Raw genomic sequence first — 20515 nt, forward strand, 5'->3', positions numbered from 1 at the left:
GCTTGACAAAGTAGACTTCCTTGTGTTAATTTTAAGTTGTTTTTCTTATATCTGTCTACAGGCAGATTACAGATAGATGTATGAAAACGTGCTTGCCTGTAAAATTTGCATTTATAAATGTGTTGCCGATGGATCACTTGGGCCTGTACACCTACCAATTAGCGTGACCACTTCCATCTTTTAAAAAAAACAAATCTAAAAAACAAAGTATAAATATATATATATATATAAAGGACTGTGGGTTGTATACAAACTATTGCAAACACTTGTGCAAATCTGTCTTGATATAAAGGAAAGCAAAATCTGTATAACATTATTACTACTTGAATGCCTCTGTGACTGATTTCATTTTAAATATAAACTTTTTTTGTGAAAAGTATGCTCAATGTTTTTTTTTTCTCCCCCTTTCCCCATCCCCTTGTAAATACATTTCGTTCTATGTGACTTGGTTTGGAAATAGTTAACTGGTACTGTAATTTGCATTAAATAAAAAGTAGGCTAGCCTGGAAATGAAATTAAAATTCACAAGTGTGTGGTCTTTATTTCAGTACCCAACCCTCTTTTCTTCAGCCACCCTGTACTGCCACTGTAATGTGTAGGCACATCACCATGTCTGCTTCTCTACTTAGAGAAATGTGAGTCTCGGTTTCAGAATTCAAGATATGAACACTAGTTCTCCCACTTGCAAATGATCGCTTCCATTGTATCGCCCGAGAGGTGCACTTCCAGCTTGGACACCTTTGGATTGGATGTAGTGGAAGCCTTGGAGACGCTGCTTTGAAAAGAAAGGGGGAAATGTCCTTTCAGGGACATTTTTTCAAGACGTGTGTAAGCTGCTATTTGGGGTTACTGTGTTCACGGTTTGGTGTAGCTGTCTTTTCTTTTTAACTTTCATCCCTTCAGTACTGATCTTTGGGAGTGGATTGTAAAATACCTAAACACAACAAACAGTGGGGCTATACCTCCCATTTAACCAACACCTGTTATGTTTGAGTCTGGTCATTTCCAACAATGGATAATGTATGTAAACATGTATGTCTCTTAGTACAAAAAGAACCATGGTTTTTTTGGTTTTATTTTTTATTTATTTTTTTTAAGGGCTGGCTCACTCTGTCAGACCTAATCTAAAGGCTAGAATATAAGGTCATGTGACTGCTGCTTCAATAAAAAAAATTTATATTGGATAAAGTCTGGTCCTCATTATTTACTTTTGATGGTAGGGTTGCCTTATCTAATCTCATAGCAACAAAGCAGTTAAACCCATACACTGATGTGGCAGGGGAGGGAGCCAGACAGTGCTAACCGGCTAGTGGGGCAGTGGTTCGCCACCTTCCTCATGCCGCGACCCTTTCATACAGTTCCTTGTGTTGTGGTGACCCCCCAACATAAAATTAACCATTTATAAAATAAAAATAAAATTATTTTTGTTGCTACTTCATCACTGTGATTCTGCTACTGTTAAGAATCAGGAGACCCCTGGTAAAGGGTCGTTTGGCCCCCAAAGGGGTCGCAACCCGCAGGTTGAGAAGCACTGTTTTAGCGCCACCAGTACCTTGGGATTGAGTTCAAAGGCACGCTAACTTCTCTGCAAGGTGACCTCTTAAGTTAGTGGGTGACCACATTTCTGGCAGAAGCCTTCCTGGGGTACTGGCCCCACATGGCATGGGGCAGCAGTGAGAATGGATGTCCTTTTGGAAGGTGTTCTAGAAAGGGCTGTCAGGAAAGGAGAGACCAGACTGCAGGCAGCCCTCATTGAGAAGTGTGTGAAAGGGAGAGGACGAGGCACCCCCACACCAGCATGATGGCATTTGGGAGATGGGGGGTACGGAAGGGTAGTGGTGACACCACGGGTGGTTAGGAAGGGATGATTAAGCCAATGTTTACGTTCCTCTTAACCTCCATAACCCAGAAGCTCACATACAGACTTGTTGATGTCCAGGTTTTAATTAGATCCTTCAAAGGCTGGGTCAGGGTAGAGCCGAGTGGCTCTGACCAGGCTGGAGGCCTGAAGGGAGCAGAAGCGAATTTTAAAGATTTCCCCTTGAGGTTCGGAGACAGACTCCAGCCAGCCCTGACTAGGCCATGCAGACTTACAGAGAGATGTCTGGAAATGAGAGCTTAAACGCAGGAAGAAGAAATAAATCCTAATGTTTGAGTCGGACAGATGAATCTGGAGCCTTCTGGTTTTATGACTCAGAGGACCACACAACTGCAGCAAAGCAGTATAAAGTGTGACGCTTCGCTTGGGCTGCACTAACGTCCAGCATCTACACTAATCTCTACGTGGCTACTCAGTGTTCTAAGAATTGCTGTCTTTTCAATCCGTACTGGGAGAGGGGAGCTTACCCTATACACTAGCTTCATCTCACTTTAACTTCATGTATTCTAATCATAACCAGTGTCTGTCGGTTCTGACTCATGACGAGCCCATGTGTGTCAGAATACGACTGCTCCATACGGTTTTCAATGGCTGGTTGTTGTTGTTTTTTAATCATTTTACTGGGGGCCCATAGAGCTCCTAAAACAATCCATACATCAATTGGATCAAACCTTTGTACATACGTTGCTATCATTTTCAAAACATTTTCTTTCTGCTTGAGCCCTTGGCACAATCGCTGGTTTTTCGGAAGTAGACTGCCAGTCCTTTCTCCTGAGGTACGTCTGGGTGACAAACGGCTCACCCGGAGTTAGCTACCAAGCATGTAGACCACTTGCATATCCCAGGATTCCCATACTCTGGTTGACACCCACCACCACGCCCTGACTCTGGAATTGCAAGTAGTTTCTGTGGGGGGCGGCGGGGGGAGATACGTATGGTTTATGAGTGAAATTGAATATTTACAAGTGAGTATAATTAGACCAAATTCCTGGGAGCAAAAGCTGTACTCATTGAGTCAGAAGCAGTCCTTTGGCTTTCAGCTTGCATGGCGACCACGACTCTAGATGGCCGTGGTGCAGAAAGGGCCGGGCAATCCAGAGGCTGTCAAGGACCAATTTCCCGGATTTGTAACCTCGTTGGCATCCTGTGTTCCCCAAACGTGGCCTGCTTACAAACTGGCAAAGGCTACGTGGTTCCTGTTGCTTAAAGCTCAGTTACTTGGTAGCTCTGTTTGCGACAGTGTCAGACATTGAAATGAGCTCAACCAAGACATTTTGAATTACGGTGCAGACACCCTTTACGTTTTCATACACGACAGCCCTCTTCGGAGCAAGTGAAGTTAAATACCGCATCTGATGTTCTTCCACCAGCCGAGCCTTCAGATGTGTCAAGGGTAATACTAGACCTGTCCCCACCCCGGGTTCCCTTTCCCTTCAGAACAAAAGGCCAAGTTTGGATCGCCAAGCACACCTTCAGTCGTCCTGACTGGATCTCTGCAGGGAGATCCGCGAGCCTATTTGGAGCACCCGAGTCCTAGGTGAGGAAGGCCTGGGCAGAGAAAAGTGTCATTTTTGAAAACGCATTTGCAGCCACAAATGGCTACACACAAGGCCTTCAGCTGCGAGAGCTGAGGTGCCAACAGGAGGTGACATCGCGTGGATAAGCCTGGTCACAGAGCAAGCCACAGCCATGCTCACACTTGTCACGTGCACAGGGCCACAGTCAGAACCTTCCTCGGGAGCGTCACCAGGCGCTGGGGCGCACACGGACCGCAGCGCAGCCCCATGTCCACACATAGACATTCCTTGTCTCGTGACCACGTCTTCGGATCAAAGTGGTGGGTGTGTCTGCCTTGCTTTCTTAACTCTAAATTGTTTGCAGTCATGAGCCACGTCTGAGTCACCATTGTATACTGCCCACATGCGCACGCATGCGCACGTGCCTACACACACACATGCCTACACACACACAGTAGGTGCTTAACGTTGCCTTTGAATGGACCCTGAGATACAGGACGAGGTCCTGCCCAGGATGAAGGAGAGAGACACGTGGAGAGGTTCTGAGAAGCTTCTCCCATTTGTGGCAGACACCCTCTAGAACAATCCACAGATCCAAGCCTGTGTTCTTCAGTTGGTGTGTAAGCGTCTGTGGGGAATGTTCCTAGAGCTGGCAAACACACTGAGCAGCCTGCAACAGGAGGTGGGGGGCATGGGTTCTGAGAGGTAGAAGTGAAGAGTCAAGAAGCCCCTCCGTTGGCCCAGCCCCTGGTGGGCCCTTCTCTGATGGGTGGGCCTAACCTGTACGTCAGGCATGCCCGTGCCAGGGCCTCGGCTCCACTCCACCGCCTGAGCTGGGAGACAGGGTGGGAGGCAGAGGACCCAGGTTCTGAGGAAAGCCAGTCAGCTGTGGTCACGGCAGACGGCAAGTTCCCTGGTCAGCGGGGACACTGCTGGCTGTCAGTGGCATCCATCGGCCTCACCCCAGGAGTGGCAGCTCAGCCCTCCGTGATGCTGAATAGCTCGCACATGAGCGGGGTGGCAAAGGGGTGTATGTCCTGGATGTGCAGCAGCCGCTGCGTCTGCTGGGCCGTGATGCTCCGCAGCTCAGTCAGCATGGCCATGATCTTCAGGAACAGGAACCTGCAGGGCAGCCAGAGGCTACGTGGGGGGCAGCTCACTCTCCCGCCAGCCCACCAGCCTCAGACAACTCTGAACTGCCCTCAGCGGATGGGGGGTGGGGGGGTGGGCGAGGGGGAGGAGTTTAATCTCGGGCCACCTGGTGTCAGCCAGGACACAAGGCTTGGCCGAATTCCTTAAGAGGCTCCTTCAGGGCAAGACAACTGAACTGGCATCGAGGAGCGGGGTCCCAGGCCCCCCACTCCCAGATACCCAGGTGAGTTTTGAACAAGGAACACCACAGCCATGGCGGGTGGCCAGGGTGCTGGGGCAGAGAGGGGTTGTAGTGGCGCCAGGACTGCCGAGGAATTCGCTCCTGGGTCTCACTTTGGCTCTGAGGCGTACCGCATGACTCAGTGTCCCCATGATGGAAAAGAAGGCGGACACTGCCAGCCCTCTGCCTCTTCGTGGAAGACTATAATCAAATGAACACATGGCCATCCTGGGCACCCAGCCCAGGAGCCGAGAGAAAGCCGGTGCCAGGTCCAGCGAGGCTGCTCAAGGGAGTGGGGTTCATTCTCGAGAGAAGCCCCAGTGTCACCCGGAACCCTGCCCACACGGCCGTGGGCTCAGGGCCATCCCAGCCAGTCCCGGGTCCGGCACACCTGGCTGTCCCCATCCTTTGATGTAGGGAGCACCCTGGGCAGATGCAAGCTGGCCCCAGGGAGCAAGTGTCCCCTTAGCCAGCCAGGACCTCTGATCCTCCTCCTCAGTTTCCCCATTGTGAGGCTGGAGCCCAGACTGATGCGACAGGAGACCTCAGTAGAGGTCACAGAACATGGCCCCAGAAGGTGTTCTCGCAGCCAGGCTGAGGGTAGGCAGAGGCCTGGGGCAAGGTCACAGGCTGGCAGGAGCTCTCCCCCCTGCCCCCTCCCAACACACACATCAACCCCTTCCCTCCTTGCTGGCTGCTCACCGGTGGGCGGGCTGGGGCCGCTTGCACTCGATGTAAGCCTTCAGAGCAATAGCGAAGCGCTCCTGCAGCTGGTCCACCACCCCACGCTGTACCACACCGGGGCGGTCTGCAGGAAAGGGAAAGGGGGGTAGGGGGTGCTCAGGCCAGCCCACAGAGAACTCAGAGCCAGTGTCAGGCAGGCAGGCAAGTGACGGGAGGGTGGGGGAACCGGACATCACCCACTAAGGAGGAAACATGCTGCTGCAGTGAGGAGGGACAAAGCGGCCCATGGGAACTTCCCTGAGTTGGGGAGGGGGGGCTGCCTCCTGTAGATAAAGCCAAGGGCGGGATGAGTACACAGGCCCGAGGGCTCACCTGGGGAGAAGAGGGAGATGGCTTGCATCAGCACATACTCCTCCTTGTGCAGCTGCAGCTTCTTCAGCATGTAGTGGAATTTGAGCACAGGCTCGAGCAGCAGCTGCTGGAAGCCCCCTGCAGTGGGTGTGGGATGGAGGGGCGGCCTCTTGGGAAGCTGACCTTTCTCCGCACACTCGCTCAGTCTTCTCGATGTGCAAGCCCAGGACCAGAGTGTGACCAGAGGTGTGGGCCTCGCTCCCCAACCCCACCTGCACCCCCACCCCAGCAGATCTCAGAGGAGAAAGTCTACCCAGTCCGGGCCTGGCTCCTTTCCTCCTACAGCTATTGTGCCCCCCGCCTCCGCCTACCACCACCCCTGGCCCCTCCCTGGCAGGAAAGAGGCTCTCGCACCTGCAGGGTCTTCCAAGCAGTAGGACAGCCGGCCACACTCCCAGGTTCCAGTCTCTGCGTTGAACACTGTGTTGAATCTCAGCTGGCACAGCTCAAAGGTGGCCCCCTTCAACAGGGAGATCTGATCCTCAATGGGCAAGTCCCTGGCAGCAAGAGGAGGAGGGGGCTACAGCATCCTGATGAAGTTGCCCACAGGCTGGTGCCAGCACCCAGTCCCCAAATCCAGAGATCATGGGGAGCTGGGGGAAGAGCCAGATGGGCTGTCTCATTGTCCCCAGCCCCTCCCTGTCGTGACCCAGCCACCCAGACCACCCTGCCCTACCATGCTTCTCAATGCCCTGCTGGCCTCAGCAACTCCCACTGGGCTTGCATGTGAACATTACCATCTGTGATAGTTAAGATTTTTTTGTGCCAACATGGCACCCATAAGAAGATATGGGTGGAGTCTAGCCTGTCAATGAGGTCACATCTTGATACCTCATTTAGAAGTGCAACCGAAATAAATGGCTCTCTGGAGCCCCCCACTCCCCACCCCTGCCTTCACCTTCCTATGAATAAGCCACTCAGACCTATGTGAGCCCTGGAGATGCCATTGGATCCACAAGACTTTGCACCCACTGGCCTGTGATCTTCCTGCATTCTGCAACATTGCAGGTGGCTGTATGAGTCTGGAGAGGGATTTGTGGACTAGTAACGAATTTAGGAACTTGATCTGCACTGGGCTGGGTTGTCTGCTCAATATGTAATTACTTCCTGATAAAAAGCTCTCTTACACACACATGCATAGTCAACCCAGGCTAACACACTGTCCTACAACTGATGAGCTGGCTCTTGGTTGGCAGATCTGGTCTCATTCTTTCAGCCTTGGGAATGAGGGTGTCTCCTCACTGCAGAGAGCCCTCCTTGATAGGAAGGGAGGTAGGGTGTGCTTGTGTCCTGCTGCTGTTGGACAGCTCCCTGTTGGCTCCCACTCCCCTCGAACCCAGGTGCAACAGAATGAACTGCCACTGGCCCGCCCCACACCACCTTGACCTTAGGGATGTTGGAGTCCATTGTTTCAGTCAGTGTGTGGAGCCTTCCCACTTCTGGCACTCCATCAGACAATCTCCCATTGGGGTCTGTAGTGTTCTCATGGACTGATTTTCAGGAGTAGATCACCGGAGCTTTCTTCCCAGCCTTGATCAGAAAGCTCTGCTGAAATCTGTCCATTATGGGTGACTCCGCTGGTATGTGGAACACCAGTGGCATAGCTTCCAGCATCCCAGCGACACAGACGCCACCACAATACAATGAAAGATGGGCGCTACAGTTTGATTTAGCAGGTATGTACCATATATACTCGAGTATGCGCTGACCCGAATATCAGCCGAGGCACCTAATTTTACCACAAAACTGCATTTAAAATGTGCTGGAAAACAACAACAACCCCGGCTTATACACAAGTATATACGGTACTTCTCCCTGTCTCCCTCCCAGCAGCCTAGAGGCCCTGGGCACCACTCCAGCACCAGGTACGCTGGCCTAATCCCAGTGCATCTGGTATTGGTGGCTAGACTGGAAGCCCTCCCACCCTGCAGGAGCACAGCTACCCACCAAAAGAGGCACTGCTGACCAGGAGGGGGCTCTAGGAAGCTGTGGGGGTGGTGGGGTCTTTCTTGACTGACTCTTGAGGAGGCACTCCTCCTAGCCTGGGCCTCCTCAGGAATTCAGGCCCTGGGGCTCCCCAGGCCTTCTAGGACAATAATAATGGCTACTGGTGAGCCAACTCTAATTCACGGCCACTCCATGTATGTTGGACTAGAACACGCTCGACGGGGTTTTCAGACTTGACCGCTCTTCCAAGGTGCCTCTGAGTAGACTCGAACTTCCAGCCTCTACGACCAGAGTCAGGTGTACAAACAACTATTTGTACCAACCTGGATCTCCATAATTCAGAGCTGTGGATTCCACTAACTCGATCTTCCTTTGCCGGACCCAGTGTCTGGCACAGAGCTGGCCCCGGAGTCTACTCTGGCCTCTACCACTAACTCACCCTGACCCTGTGTGAGTTTCTGAACCTCGCCGAGCCTCTGATCTGTCACACTGAAGGTGAGAGGAATGCCTGTCTCCTAAGGTGCTTCACTCAACAACAGCTGGGCATGAGAAACCGAGGCAACGGCGTCCAAGAGGATCTGCCGATACCATATTTCAAAGCTGGCCTTTCTCCCTGTTCCCGGCAACAAATTTGTCACCCCCGAGTCCTGCTCCGGCCTGTAGGCTCCTGGAATAGAACCTGTCTGTGAGGAAGAGGGCTCCTAGGGTGGGAGATCTGGGACCCAGCGCCCAGGCTTGGACTCTGCTGGCCCCCTGGTTGTTGTGTCCATGGCCAGCGCGAAAAAGCCCAGCCCTCCAGCTCCCAGGCTTCCTTTTCTTGTTCCTTCAAGTCGTCCTCTGACCTGATGTGGGGGTCACCTTGCCACCGCTCCTCTCAGAATGTGCACCCTGGAGCCTCTCCGAGGACGCATCTCATTCTGCAGGACAATCCTGCAAGGCAGGTATCATGCGCTCCGTTCCCAGAAGAGATGGCTGGGACGCAGACAGGTTGCAATGACAGCCAGGGAGAGGCACAGCCCTGGCTGCCTCAGGCTTCTCTGGTGGCAGAAATGAAGGAGGCTCTTTGGGCAGCCAGGTCATACACACCAGTGGCTGACAAAACAAGGCCCACTCAGGGTAGACACGATGGACAGCAGAGTAGAGCCGTGTCCCACTGCGCTTTCAAATGGCCGTGGTGTCAGGGAAGGCTTTGCCACCCAGCTAGACTGCAGTGTGACCAGGCACAGAAAGGGCCTAATAGAGTCCTTGTTCTATTCCCAAGTTGGTAGCCAAATCTTTCTGCTGAGGTACTTCTCGATGGACTTGTGCCTCTAACTTCTCACTGAGAAGTGGGCTGCGCCCCCAGGGGCAACACCCCCAGATTCAAGGGCATCTCCCTCAGCCCCTGGGAACCCCTCAGCCATAGCCTGTTCCCCTCCACATCTCTCCGTAGCCTCCCGTCCCCACGTCCTACCTGAAGTAGGAGATGACTTTGGCAAAGTTGATGATGCCTTTGAACATGAAGGTGGACATGTCAGCCATGTGGGGCAGCAAGGAAAAGATCTCCCTCCCACCGCTGTCGGCTGGGGGCTTGTAGTTCCAGACACTGCCGTCATCGCCTCGCAGGTGCAGAGAGAGCCTCACCGGGCACAGATGGTCCTGGATCTGGCGCCACTTGGAGGCTTCCTCTTCCTGCACAGATTCCAGTCCCCCAGGGCTGCTGCTAAGCACTTCCGGCAGCTGGGGGTGGAGAGGGGGAAGGAGGGACAGCATTTTCTCCCCAGCAGGCCCCACAAGGGTCCCGGTGCACACACAGCCCGGCCACCGGGTTGAACTTACACACAACCAGGCGCGCCCTAGGCACTCATTGCCCTTTCCCATGTTCTAGCATCTCCTGCTTTCTGGGTGAGTGAGTTATTGCACATCCCTAACTCTTCAGACAGGAGGCTCGCTCCCTGCCCCAATGGCAGGGGAGGAGACCTCCACCCATACTGTGTCCCAGGCATCCCTGAAGCCTGGGTGCAGGGGGACTCGCGGAAAGGCTTTAGGAGCTGTGGAGGGAAAGCAGACCTCTGGAGCCATGGGGGCAGCTCTCTTGGCCACCTGGGAGCATACTGGAATCGGACACGGCTAACCTGCTGTGATCACCGAGTTTCTTAGGCCATTTCACAAAGGTGGAGGCCGGCAACGCGGAGCATCCTTGATGCTTTCATTTACATCCCCAACTCCCCCTGAGGTGGAGAGCGAGGGCAGTGGCTCTCAGACCCGCACTCAGAATTAGCGGGGTGAGGTGCGGGGGCATCAGAATCAGAGGGGGAGGCTTGCCCAGACACATTCCCACCCCCCATCGCTTCTGTTTCCAAAGATCTGGGGCGGGGTGTCTGTGAAGTGGGCTTCCAGCAAGTTATCAGGTGATGCTGCTCTGGGGACCTTGGGCCCCTTTGGGGACCAGACATGGGGAGGGGGGTGATTGAAAATCCAGCCCTGGAGCTGAGCCCCCTGGAAAGCCTCCTACCCGGAAGTTCTTGAAATGGGAGAAAGTGGTGTCGAAGGTTTTCAGCTGCGCGTCCATCAGCTCCCGGATCATCCTCCACTGCTCTGCGGTCAGATCGTGGGCGCCCTGCGGCGGAGGCGGTGCACGGCATCTCTTCTTCCTCTTGATCAGTGCTCGTCTCTGCTCCACAGCCGCGTCTGACATGATCACTGCAGGCAGGGCCCCGCATAGCTTGCGCACACATCCCCTGTACACACACACACACACACACTGCCTATATGCACACATATACATCCCACCTATACAGCCTGCACACATACTACCACCCCCCCACACACACCCTACCTACACGCACAGACATCAACCACACACATATACATCCCATCTGCACGTATACACCTCAGCCACACCCTCCTACACACACACACACACACACCACATAGCCTACAACATACAGCCCACAATTATACATACACACCCCACCCACACCCTACTTACACAAGCAAACACACAGAGCCTACACACGCGCACGCACACACAGGCCGACTATACATACACCTATACACACCCCCATAAACACACACATTCCGCGCTCCCCTCCACACCCCACACCCCGGCCAGTGGCAGGACTTGTGCCCAAAGAGCGCGTCTGGTGCCCAGCAACATGTCCTCTTCCAAACTCCGGAGGTGTGTGGCCCCGATGCCAACTGGGATAAGGACAGGTACATGGCCACCGAGGGAGGCTGCAGACTAATTTTCCGCCCAAACCCCATTGCCGTGCCACTTTGTTCAAGCACAGCACCTCGGCTCACTGCCTCAAGTCGCTCTCAACTCATAGCACCCCTAGCGACCCGACACGGTAGTGCAGGCCTGGCCGGGTGGGTGTCTGAGCCTGGAACTGTTGCTGCGAGTAGAAAGTCTCGCCTGCATCCAGCAGAGCGATTGGTGGGCTCGAACTGCAGACCTTGTGGTCAGCAGCCCACCTCGCCCCCCCTCCCACCCGGAAACCGACGAAGAGGGCACCGAGACTCCGAGGGGAGGGCAAAGGAGCAGCGTTGGCCAGAGGCACCCGCCACGCGTCCAGTCCCCAAGGCTCTCCCGGAGGCCCCGCGGACGCAGACGGAGCCGCTGAAACTCGCCCCGCCCCTAGCCCCGCCCCTTTCCGTGCCCCGCCCCCGATCTCACGAGAGCGCATGCGCGGGCCCAGCTGCGCCCCGCCCCGCCCCCCCCCCCAGCCGCCGCCGTTTCGAGCCCCGCAGCCGACGCTCCGCCTCCCAGACGCCTCCAGCCTCCCCGCCGCGCATCCCTGCGCTCACTCTCCTTCTTCATGCCGCTCTCCAGGCACTTGCGCAGGCGGCAGGCCTGGCACTGCCGCCGCGTCTTCCGGGTGATCTCGCAGGTGCCCTTCCGAAAGCTGCAGCGCAGCCGCGCGTTGCGTTTCACGGCCCGCCTGTGGGCGAACACGGACTGAAGGCAGCGCCCCCTGCCCCCTCGCCCCACTCCCCCCTACCCGATCCAGGGCCTCCACCGCCCCTCCTCCCGCCACACTGTTCGCCTTCTCTGGGAGTCTCAGGATCCCCGCATGAGCCGGGGAAAGGGGCGGCTCCTAACCCTTGGCCTCCCAAGTGGGTGCTGCTTGGGGGCAGCCTCTCGGGAGGGCAGATCCCGGTGGGTTCCGATGCCCACCCTCCCACCTCGGCGCAGCATCTGGGGCGCCTGGGAGTGTGCTGGGGGTTCTGGGGTCCTGGGAAAGCTAGTGGATAGAACAGAATGGACCCTTTTGTCCCTCTGCGGGAGTGTGCTGCCTGCCTGCAGCCCTTGGTGGGAGCCCGACTGGAAGGGAAGCTTCCGTGGGGGGGCGGCAGGAGAGCAGAACAAAGCCCCCAACTGCTGAACTCGCCAGCCCTGAAGCCGGCAGCCTTACTGCGATGAGATGATAGCATGTTCTCTCGTTGTTTAAACCAGTTTGTTTCTTGTAACTGAGCACAGCCTTCCACCAGCTGCTCTCGACACTGGGAAAGCTCGCCGGAATGGTGCTTTCTGCCTGAACCTTGGGCCTCTCTTCCGGACCGTGGTCCTTTAAGGGCCTGCCCGAGGCCCACAGCCCCATGGGGCCTGGGAAAAGTTCAGACCCAACCATGTCCGCCAGCAAAGCTGACTCTGGGGTTACCCTGACTAGTTCTGACACACAGTCGACTGTGCTGCCTCTCTGGGCTCACCCAAGTCTGCGAGCCCCCATGCAGGCCCTGGAGGCAGAGAGCTGGACTCCCATCCTGAGGACAGCCCCGGTTTGGGATTGCAGGTAGGGCCTGCCTTTAGTGCTCATTTCTATTCAAAATGATCGTGAACGTGATGAACTCTGTGTAGGGCCAAGTTAGACTGTTTGTGCATGTGTGACGACCCCAGGTGTGGACCTTGGGCTGGCAGCTCTTTCCCATGCACCCCATCTCTTCTTGGGGGCAGACCCAGAGCCTTCCATCCACAGCATTGAGCCGGGGGAAAGCAGGCAAACACCAACCCTCCCTTCTGCACTGGACTTGCTATGACATGGGCCTTTTTTTGTCCCCTCTTTTCATATGTTCAGAGGAAACTTATTCTGTAATTCTAAAAAACTCACTGCCATTAAGTGGATGCCAACTTAATAGCAACCCTCTCTGACAGGGTGGAACTGCCCCCGTGGATTTCTGAGACTGTAACTGTTTTCAGAAGTAAAAAGCCCTGTCTTCTGAGGAGTGCTGGTGGTTTCGAACTGCTGACCTTTAGGATTACAGTTCAGCTTGTAAACACTACACCTCCCAGGCTCTCTTTTGTAATCGTCATTATTAGTTTTACGTCATTCTTTAACAGTCTCCCGGCTAGAGATGAGACAAACACCTGCACCTTGGATTTCCACATTCTTCCCCTTTTACCAACTGGTCTTCAATTTGATTCAAGAACAAATGGTGATGGAAAGCTACATTGTCAGGGAAGGAGAGCTTTCCTAGGAAGAGTGGGAAGTCACAGATGGCCTGTCGGGGAATCCTCTGAGATGGAATTGATGGCTTAAGACTAATTAGGAGATGTTTGGTGGGCCCGCCAGCCCGTAGTCTGATATGGAAGCAGGTCCAGCCTCAGCTCCAGGTGGTACCCGGGGGTTATGGGCAGCACCACCCATCTGTGTGCCCAGGGGGTGGCAGTGGCAGGTGGGTGAAAGTTGACAGGTAACGCTACCTGAAAAAGCCCTTGCATCCTTCACATGTCATGACATTGAAGTGATAACCTGTAGCCTTGTCTCCACACACACGGCAGACTTGAGGACCCCCGTTTTCCTCGTCTGAGTTGATAATGGGATTCTCAGGGACCAAGTCTGGTTCTTCATCATGCACATGGTCAGCATAGTTGTGACTTCCTTCGGAGCTCACCTCCAGGTTGGCTTCTGAGTCTCTTGGGCTAGAAGTGAGAAACTACAGATGTGAAGGGATGGGCCGTGGTATGCTGAAGCACAAGAGGGAAGGCTCTGTCCCGTTGGACATGGCTCACGTTTGCTTCTGTGGACCCCACGGTGGCTCACTCATACACAAAATGAGGGTGGGGAACTGGAGTTCTACAGAGAGATGTCACCACCACATTTTAAAACTATAATTGGGTCCTGGAAGAGAACACTTCAACAAGGGAGCAAATGGGGACACAAGAGGAAGAAGAAACAGAAAGTAAATAGACGTCTGCCAGGGTGGGATTATAGTAGCAATACTTGAGTGGCTGAGGTTGGGAGACCATGAATTTTCATAAGTCTGAAAGGGTCATAACTCATGGGAACAGACAGATCACTACCTCAAGATGATCCTATTGTTTTTGTTTTCTTACTGCCATCTAGTTGATGCCAAGTCACAGTGACCCTATAGGACAGGGTAGAACTGCTTCTGTGAGTTTCCAACACTCACTGTTCAGGGGAGTTGAAATTGGCATATCCCCATCTTTCTCCGGAGGAACAGCTGGTGGCTGAATTGTTGACCTTGCAGATTGCAACCCAACGTGCAACCATTATGCCACCAGGATGTTGTTGTTAGGTTCCATCAAGTCAGTTCTGACTGATAGCGACTCTTCTGGAATTCCCGTTCTCCTCAGGTTTATCCATAGTTTGTTATGACCCACAGAGTTGCAGGCCTTGTCATAGTCAAGAAAACACAAGTAAACATGTTTTGGGTATTCTTTGCTTTTTCAGTCAAGATCCATCTGATAACAGCAGCGATATCTCTTGTTCCACGTCCTCTTCTGAATCTGACCTGAACCTCTGTGCAGCTAGCTCCCTGACATTGTGCTGCTGCAACTGTTGTTGGCTAATCGTCAGCAAACTTTTACTTTCTTGTGATATTAATGATATAGTTCTATAGTTTGAGCATTCTGTTGGGTCATTTTTGACACAATATGGATCTCTTTCAGTCAGTTGGCCAAGTGGCTGTCTGCCAAATTTTCTGGAATAGACAAACGGGTGCTTCCAGTGCATCAACAACTTGTTGGAAAATTTCAGTCGATATTCCATCGATTTCTGGAGTCTTGTTTTGGGCTAATGCATAAAGTACAGTTACATGTTGGGCTTCACTCAGCAAGGTCAGCAGTTTGAAACCACCAACCACTCCTCGGAAAAAAGACAGGGCTTTCTACTCCTATAAAGTTGTAGTCTCAGAAACTCAACGGGGCAGTTCTGCCCTGTCCTGTAGAGTCACTATGAGGCAACAATAAGATAGCAGTGAGTTTTTGTTTACTATGGGTTCTTAATCACATGCTACCTGGTGGAATGTCGACTAGTCCTTTTTGGTGCCGTGACTGCAGTCTGTCCATCCTCTTTTGATGCTTCTTAAATCATTCGATATTTTGCCCAGAGAAATTTTCAATCTTGAAACTTGAGGTTTGAACTTTTTCTAGAATTCTTTCCATTTAAAATATGCTGAGCGTGTTCTTCCTTTTGGGTTTTCTAATTCGAAGGCTGTGCACGTTTCATATTTTACTTTGCTTTCCAAGCTGCCTTTTGAAATTTTTTTCTCAGCTCTTTGCCTTCGTCGTTTCTTCCATGTGCTTTAGCTACTCTATGATTAAAAGCCAGGTTGAGAGTCTTTTCTGATCTCTGCTTTGATCTTTTCTTTTTTTAACCTTCTTTTTTTATGACCTTTTGCTTTCTTCACGAATAATGTTCATAATACCCTTCCACGGCTCATCAGATCTTCTGCCATCAGTGTTCAATGTATCATATTCTTGAGATGTTCTTGCAGTTCAAGTGATATGCATTCAAGGTCATATTTTCACTTGGCTTGTTTTAATCTTATTTAGCTTAAACCTAAAATTACATATGAGCAATTGGTGGTCTGTTCCACAGTTGGTCCGTGGCCTGGTTTTAGCTGCTGATATTGAGCTTCTTCATTGAGTCTTCCCACTGATGTAGTCGTCAGTTTGATTTCTGTGTATTCTACCTGGAGCCCACATGTAGAGTTACCACCATGTGTGTTGTTGAGGAAGGTATGTGTTATGGACAAGTTGTTGGTTTTGCGAAATTCTGTCTCAGCTTCATTTCTCTCACCAAGGATGTACTTTTCAACTACTGTTCCTTCCTCTTTGTTTCTTTTGCATTCCAATTGTCAGTAATTATCAATGCATCCTGATTGGATGTTTGATCAATTTCAGACTGAAGATGTTGGTAGAATTTCTTCATCACTGATTTAAGTGGTCATAAATTTGAATCATAGGTGTTGATTGGATCTTCTTGAAGGTGGATAGATATATTCCTATCATAGTCAGTGTTGTGCTTCAAGGTAGATCTTGAAATATCCTTTTTGATGATGCATGTGATGCCCGTCCTCTTGAATCTGTCAGTCTGGCATGATAAAGCTTATGATGCTCTGATCAAACTGGCCAATTCCAGTCCATTTAAGTTTACTGATACTTGCAGTATTGATGATTTTTGTTCCATTTCATTTTTTTGACCACTTCCAATTTTCCTAGATCCATACTTTATACATCTCAAGTTTCAATTAGTAATGGATTTTTAGTTGTACTCCATCAGCAAACGAAGGGCCTGAAGGCTTCACTCTCTCAGGCTTTATTCCATTCATGTCATTATAGTCAATTCTACTTGGAGAAGTCAGCTCTTCCTCAGTCGTATGTTGAGTGCCTTCTGACCCAAGGGGCTTGTCTTCTGGCATTATCTCTGACAATGTTCTTCTCTGATTCCTTAGACCTTCAGTATCTCACAATGTTTTTATGCTATGTACAAGGTTTTCAGTGGCTATTTCCTTCTAAGTGGACAGCCCATTTCATCTTTACAGTCAATTTTTAGTCTGGAAGCCCCTGTTCACTTTGGGTAAGGCTGGTGGCATTGAAATATCGGTGACATAGCTTTAGCCTCATGGCAACACACAAGCCACCACAGTACAACAACTGATAAACAAGTGGTGGTTTGTGTGTTTCTCTGATGATGATACTGAGAGAAGGGAGAAAAAGAATTAACCCACTGTTAGGCAAATTCTAGAAGTGTAGCTTAGGATCTAGTTTGCTAAAAAAAAACAAAATGTAACAGTCCCCTTTTAGTAAATTTTTCTTTGGATTTTATCAGGGAACCACACATCCTTTGTCTCTTTACTTGAATACCTTTGCTCATTGTAACAATCCTGTTGAATCTTCCCAAGCCTGCTACATAGTTTAGAGCATGTAACTTGCTTGCTTTTAACTAACACTTTGGAGCAATTTGGGGAAGTTGCAAACCCCGCTGATTCCTTTTGATAAGCACTTGCAGAAATACATTTGGAATTTCTCAGATCAACCTGATCTCTGTCTTTGGCTGAAACAGTGATGAGCATCCCGAACCTTATCTGCCAACAACAATCCTTCAGGCCTGGATCACCTTGGAAGAAAAAGAGAACTTCAACTTGAGTAACCAAGCAGATAGGAAGGAAGTGAGCATGGAACCAAGAGGAGAATGCTGGAAAAAACAGGCCTAAGTCTCCATCCAGCTGGGTTTAAGTGAACATTCAAGAGAAATGTGTTAGTTTATTGAGTGTCTTATAAAATTTTCACCTTAAGAATGTGATATGAATTTGATTTTGATCTGATTTCACATATAATTTGATTTCTACATGAAATCAAAACTGATGATGGTGGATGGCAATCAGAGAATGACTTGGCTATTGCCTTTCCTAAAATCAAAATAAAACTTGTAATACAATTTCCACATGCAGAGTTCCCAAAATCATGACAAATGATTCTTGACAGATGCACTTGTAAGGGCGAATTAGAAATCAACTATTCCCTTCACACCAGCCTCCCAGAAAACTGCAAAGAAAACATGCTGAGCAAGTGTGAGGTCATAATTCTGACCTCATACAGGCTTGAACACAATATGAGGACTTTGCGCAGTGTCCGCCAAACAAAAACAAAAGCTCATAAAACAACAAATATTGGAGAGGGTGCTCGGATCTTGTAATCCTCATTTACTGCCGGTAGAACTGTAACTGTGCACAGTCAGTATGAACAGTGACTTGGTGCTTCCTCAAACAACTGGGAAATTCCATATGATCCAGCAATTCCTCTGCTGGGTATACTTGTTATATCCTCAAGAAGTAAGAGGCACAGCATAAACAGAGATTTGCACTCCCTTGTTCATTGCAACACTGGTTACAATAGTAAGAAATTGTAAACAGCCCAAATGCCCATCAGTAGAAGAGTGGATAAGAAACGTTGGCACGTACACACAGTGGAATATTATGCAGCACCATGAAGCACTTCATTTCATGGATGAAGCTGAAGTGAAGTTAGTCAATTACAAAGGGGCGAATATTATATAAGACCATTGCTATAAGGATAAAAACCAAAAACAAAGACGTGCATAGACTTCAGAGGTTACCAAGGAGAGGGGAGGGCAAGAGAGAAAAGATGCCATGAAGTGGACGATGCAGTGGACAGGTGTTGACTTGGGTGAAAGGGAGGCTGGAGGACCACAAGAGGGAGAAGAGAAATAAGAAGGGGCGTGGAGTAGAATACAGGGAGGGGTGAGTGGTAGATGAGTGGCTTGAGTTGTTGAATGCAGAGTTAATGGTTTGAAATGCAAATTCCTACTCAATTCACAATTAACAAAATAATTCCCCAAGTAGATTCAAAGCTGCTTGACAGCGATCCTATTTTCTTTGTGTTTTATGCCTCAGGTGCTAGCACAATTCTTGGTATATATGAGAGAGTATATAAAAGAGTATTTGTTAACTATGTTTTGGTTGAAAACTAAAACAAAACCTCAAGCTAATAATTCAATTTCAAGAGATCCTGGGTTAAAAGTGAGCTCAGAACACACCTCAGCAGATGGAAATCCTCTTCCCTGGAGGCGCCGACTTCCCCCTGGGCATGAGAAATTACACAGGTGATTGCCAAGGAAGATGATGGATCTCTCATAAATCATGAGCCCGAGGGAGTAGAAACAAAACAGAGGTGATTCAGCATCCCAGATCATCAAGTGTAGAAAAAGATACACATACTTCAATGCTCTTAAATAAATAGGAGAGTTAAAGACTTAAGTGAAGAGCAAGGGATCACAACATTGACCTGATACATTTTGAAAATTAAATGGACTATAGACCACCTGAACCAGCACAGACAATAGACAGACACCAATAAAAATAATTTGGGTTTGAAAATTATGGGGTAGGAAGAGGGAAATGGAACCAAAACATTCAACAACTGTAATTCAGGAGCGGTGTGATCGTAGTAAAGAAAAGATCATGAATAACTTCAGGCCTCGGTGAATGAAGTGTACTTGTTAAAATTTCTATGGTAACCATGAAAAGTCGAGATAAAGAATGCATAAATTTGAAGCTAACACAAACGGGGGAATGGCATAAGATCAAGGTAAAAGAGGCAAGTAGTAAGATAAAAAGAAACAGAAAAGGTAAATCAAATTTAAAGCACAAAAATAAGCAGGTAAAAGAAACAAATTTTAAAAACTCACTGCCATCAAGTTGATTCCAATTCATAGCAACCTTACCCAGGGTTTCTGATGCTGTAAATCTTTATGGGGGTAGACCGCCTCATCTTCCTCTTTGGAGTGGCTGGTAGGTTTGAACTGCTGACCTTGCAGTTAATAGTTAAGGCTTACCTGACAGTGCCGCCTATGCTCCAAAATAAGATGGCTCACATATCAATTACTCTGATGAATATACTACATGTTCCCATTAAAAGACAAAAATTACCAGAACTAAATAAACAGAAAATCCAGTTACAGACTGTTCATGAGAAATATATGCAAAGCATAATGACACTAAAATTTGAAAGAATGGGAAAAGGGTGTAACAAATCAACACTAGCCAAAGGCAAAAAAATATTACTGAAGATAAAGAGAAAAGGTTTTTTAACTTCACCACAAAGCTATAAGCATCGAAAGTGTAGCCTTAAAACAGATAAAACAAACATTTGACAGTTCGATAAGGATAAACAGAAAACCTCTCATTGTGACAAGGTAATTTAGCAGGCTCCTCTCAGTAACTAATAGATCAAACAGACAAAACTGTAAGCCCAGGGTAGAGATCATTTGAAAAAATACAGCGAATAGCTATTTGTTATGTAGATGGTCTCCAACAATGTCGGAAAGACTTTCTGTTCAAACACGCAGAACTTTTAGGAAACCCAGCTATAATCTACATAAGCACCAACAAGTTCAAAGCCAATAGCCCTAAGTTGAATGTACAGAGGCAAAATAACATCTGAAAATTAAGAAACATGCTTAAGAAGGATGCATGCATTTAAAGAGAAATAGAACTCACAAAAATATATAAACTTGAAAAATAACAAAATGCTCTTGTTACTGCTCGCTGTTAATTCTGACATAGAGCGACAGAACAGAAGTGACCTCATCGGGTTTCCAGGTTGGAATTTCTGGGGCAGATCAACAAATCTTTTCTCCTTCGGAGCTGCTGGGTGGGTTTGAACTTTCAGTTAGCAGCTGAGCATACAAACAAAAAGCTCGCTTGTCAAAACCTTAGACAGGCAAGAAGACAGACATCCCATTAGTAATAAGCCTACTAATACATGATTTAATATGGTTCTCTACTAAAGGGAAGTAAGACTAATTCCAGGGGCATGGAAAAGGAGATAAGAGATGGCTTATTAACACATCATTTATGCCCAAAGGAAGAAAATGCTCAAGAAAACAACTCAGAGGCATATCACAGACACACAGAAGATAGCTAAGCAGTCCCCGCTGGACAGATCTGGAAACATCT

At 49.6% G+C, this 20515-nt stretch overlaps 1 protein-coding gene across 1 annotated transcript; it reads right to left on the minus strand.

The window, feature by feature from the left end:
• Nucleotides 1-576: 576 nt before the first annotated feature.
• Nucleotides 577-16456, minus strand: NR1I2 (nuclear receptor subfamily 1 group I member 2). Its single transcript, XM_075557173.1, has 9 exons — nucleotides 16310-16456; nucleotides 13494-13726; nucleotides 11600-11733; nucleotides 10305-10492; nucleotides 9264-9529; nucleotides 6218-6360; nucleotides 5825-5941; nucleotides 5471-5576; nucleotides 577-4518 (listed from the first exon to the last, which is right to left on the minus strand). Exons 1-9 carry the CDS (start codon nucleotides 16454-16456, stop codon nucleotides 4374-4376), a joined length of 1479 nt encoding a protein of 492 aa, XP_075413288.1. The 3' UTR covers nucleotides 577-4373.
• Between the last annotated feature and the right edge of the window lie 4059 nt (nucleotides 16457-20515).

Source organism: Tenrec ecaudatus, chromosome 8, assembly GCF_050624435.1.
Source record: "Tenrec ecaudatus isolate mTenEca1 chromosome 8, mTenEca1.hap1, whole genome shotgun sequence".
In the NCBI taxonomy this organism is placed as follows: domain Eukaryota; kingdom Metazoa; phylum Chordata; class Mammalia; order Afrosoricida; family Tenrecidae; genus Tenrec; species Tenrec ecaudatus.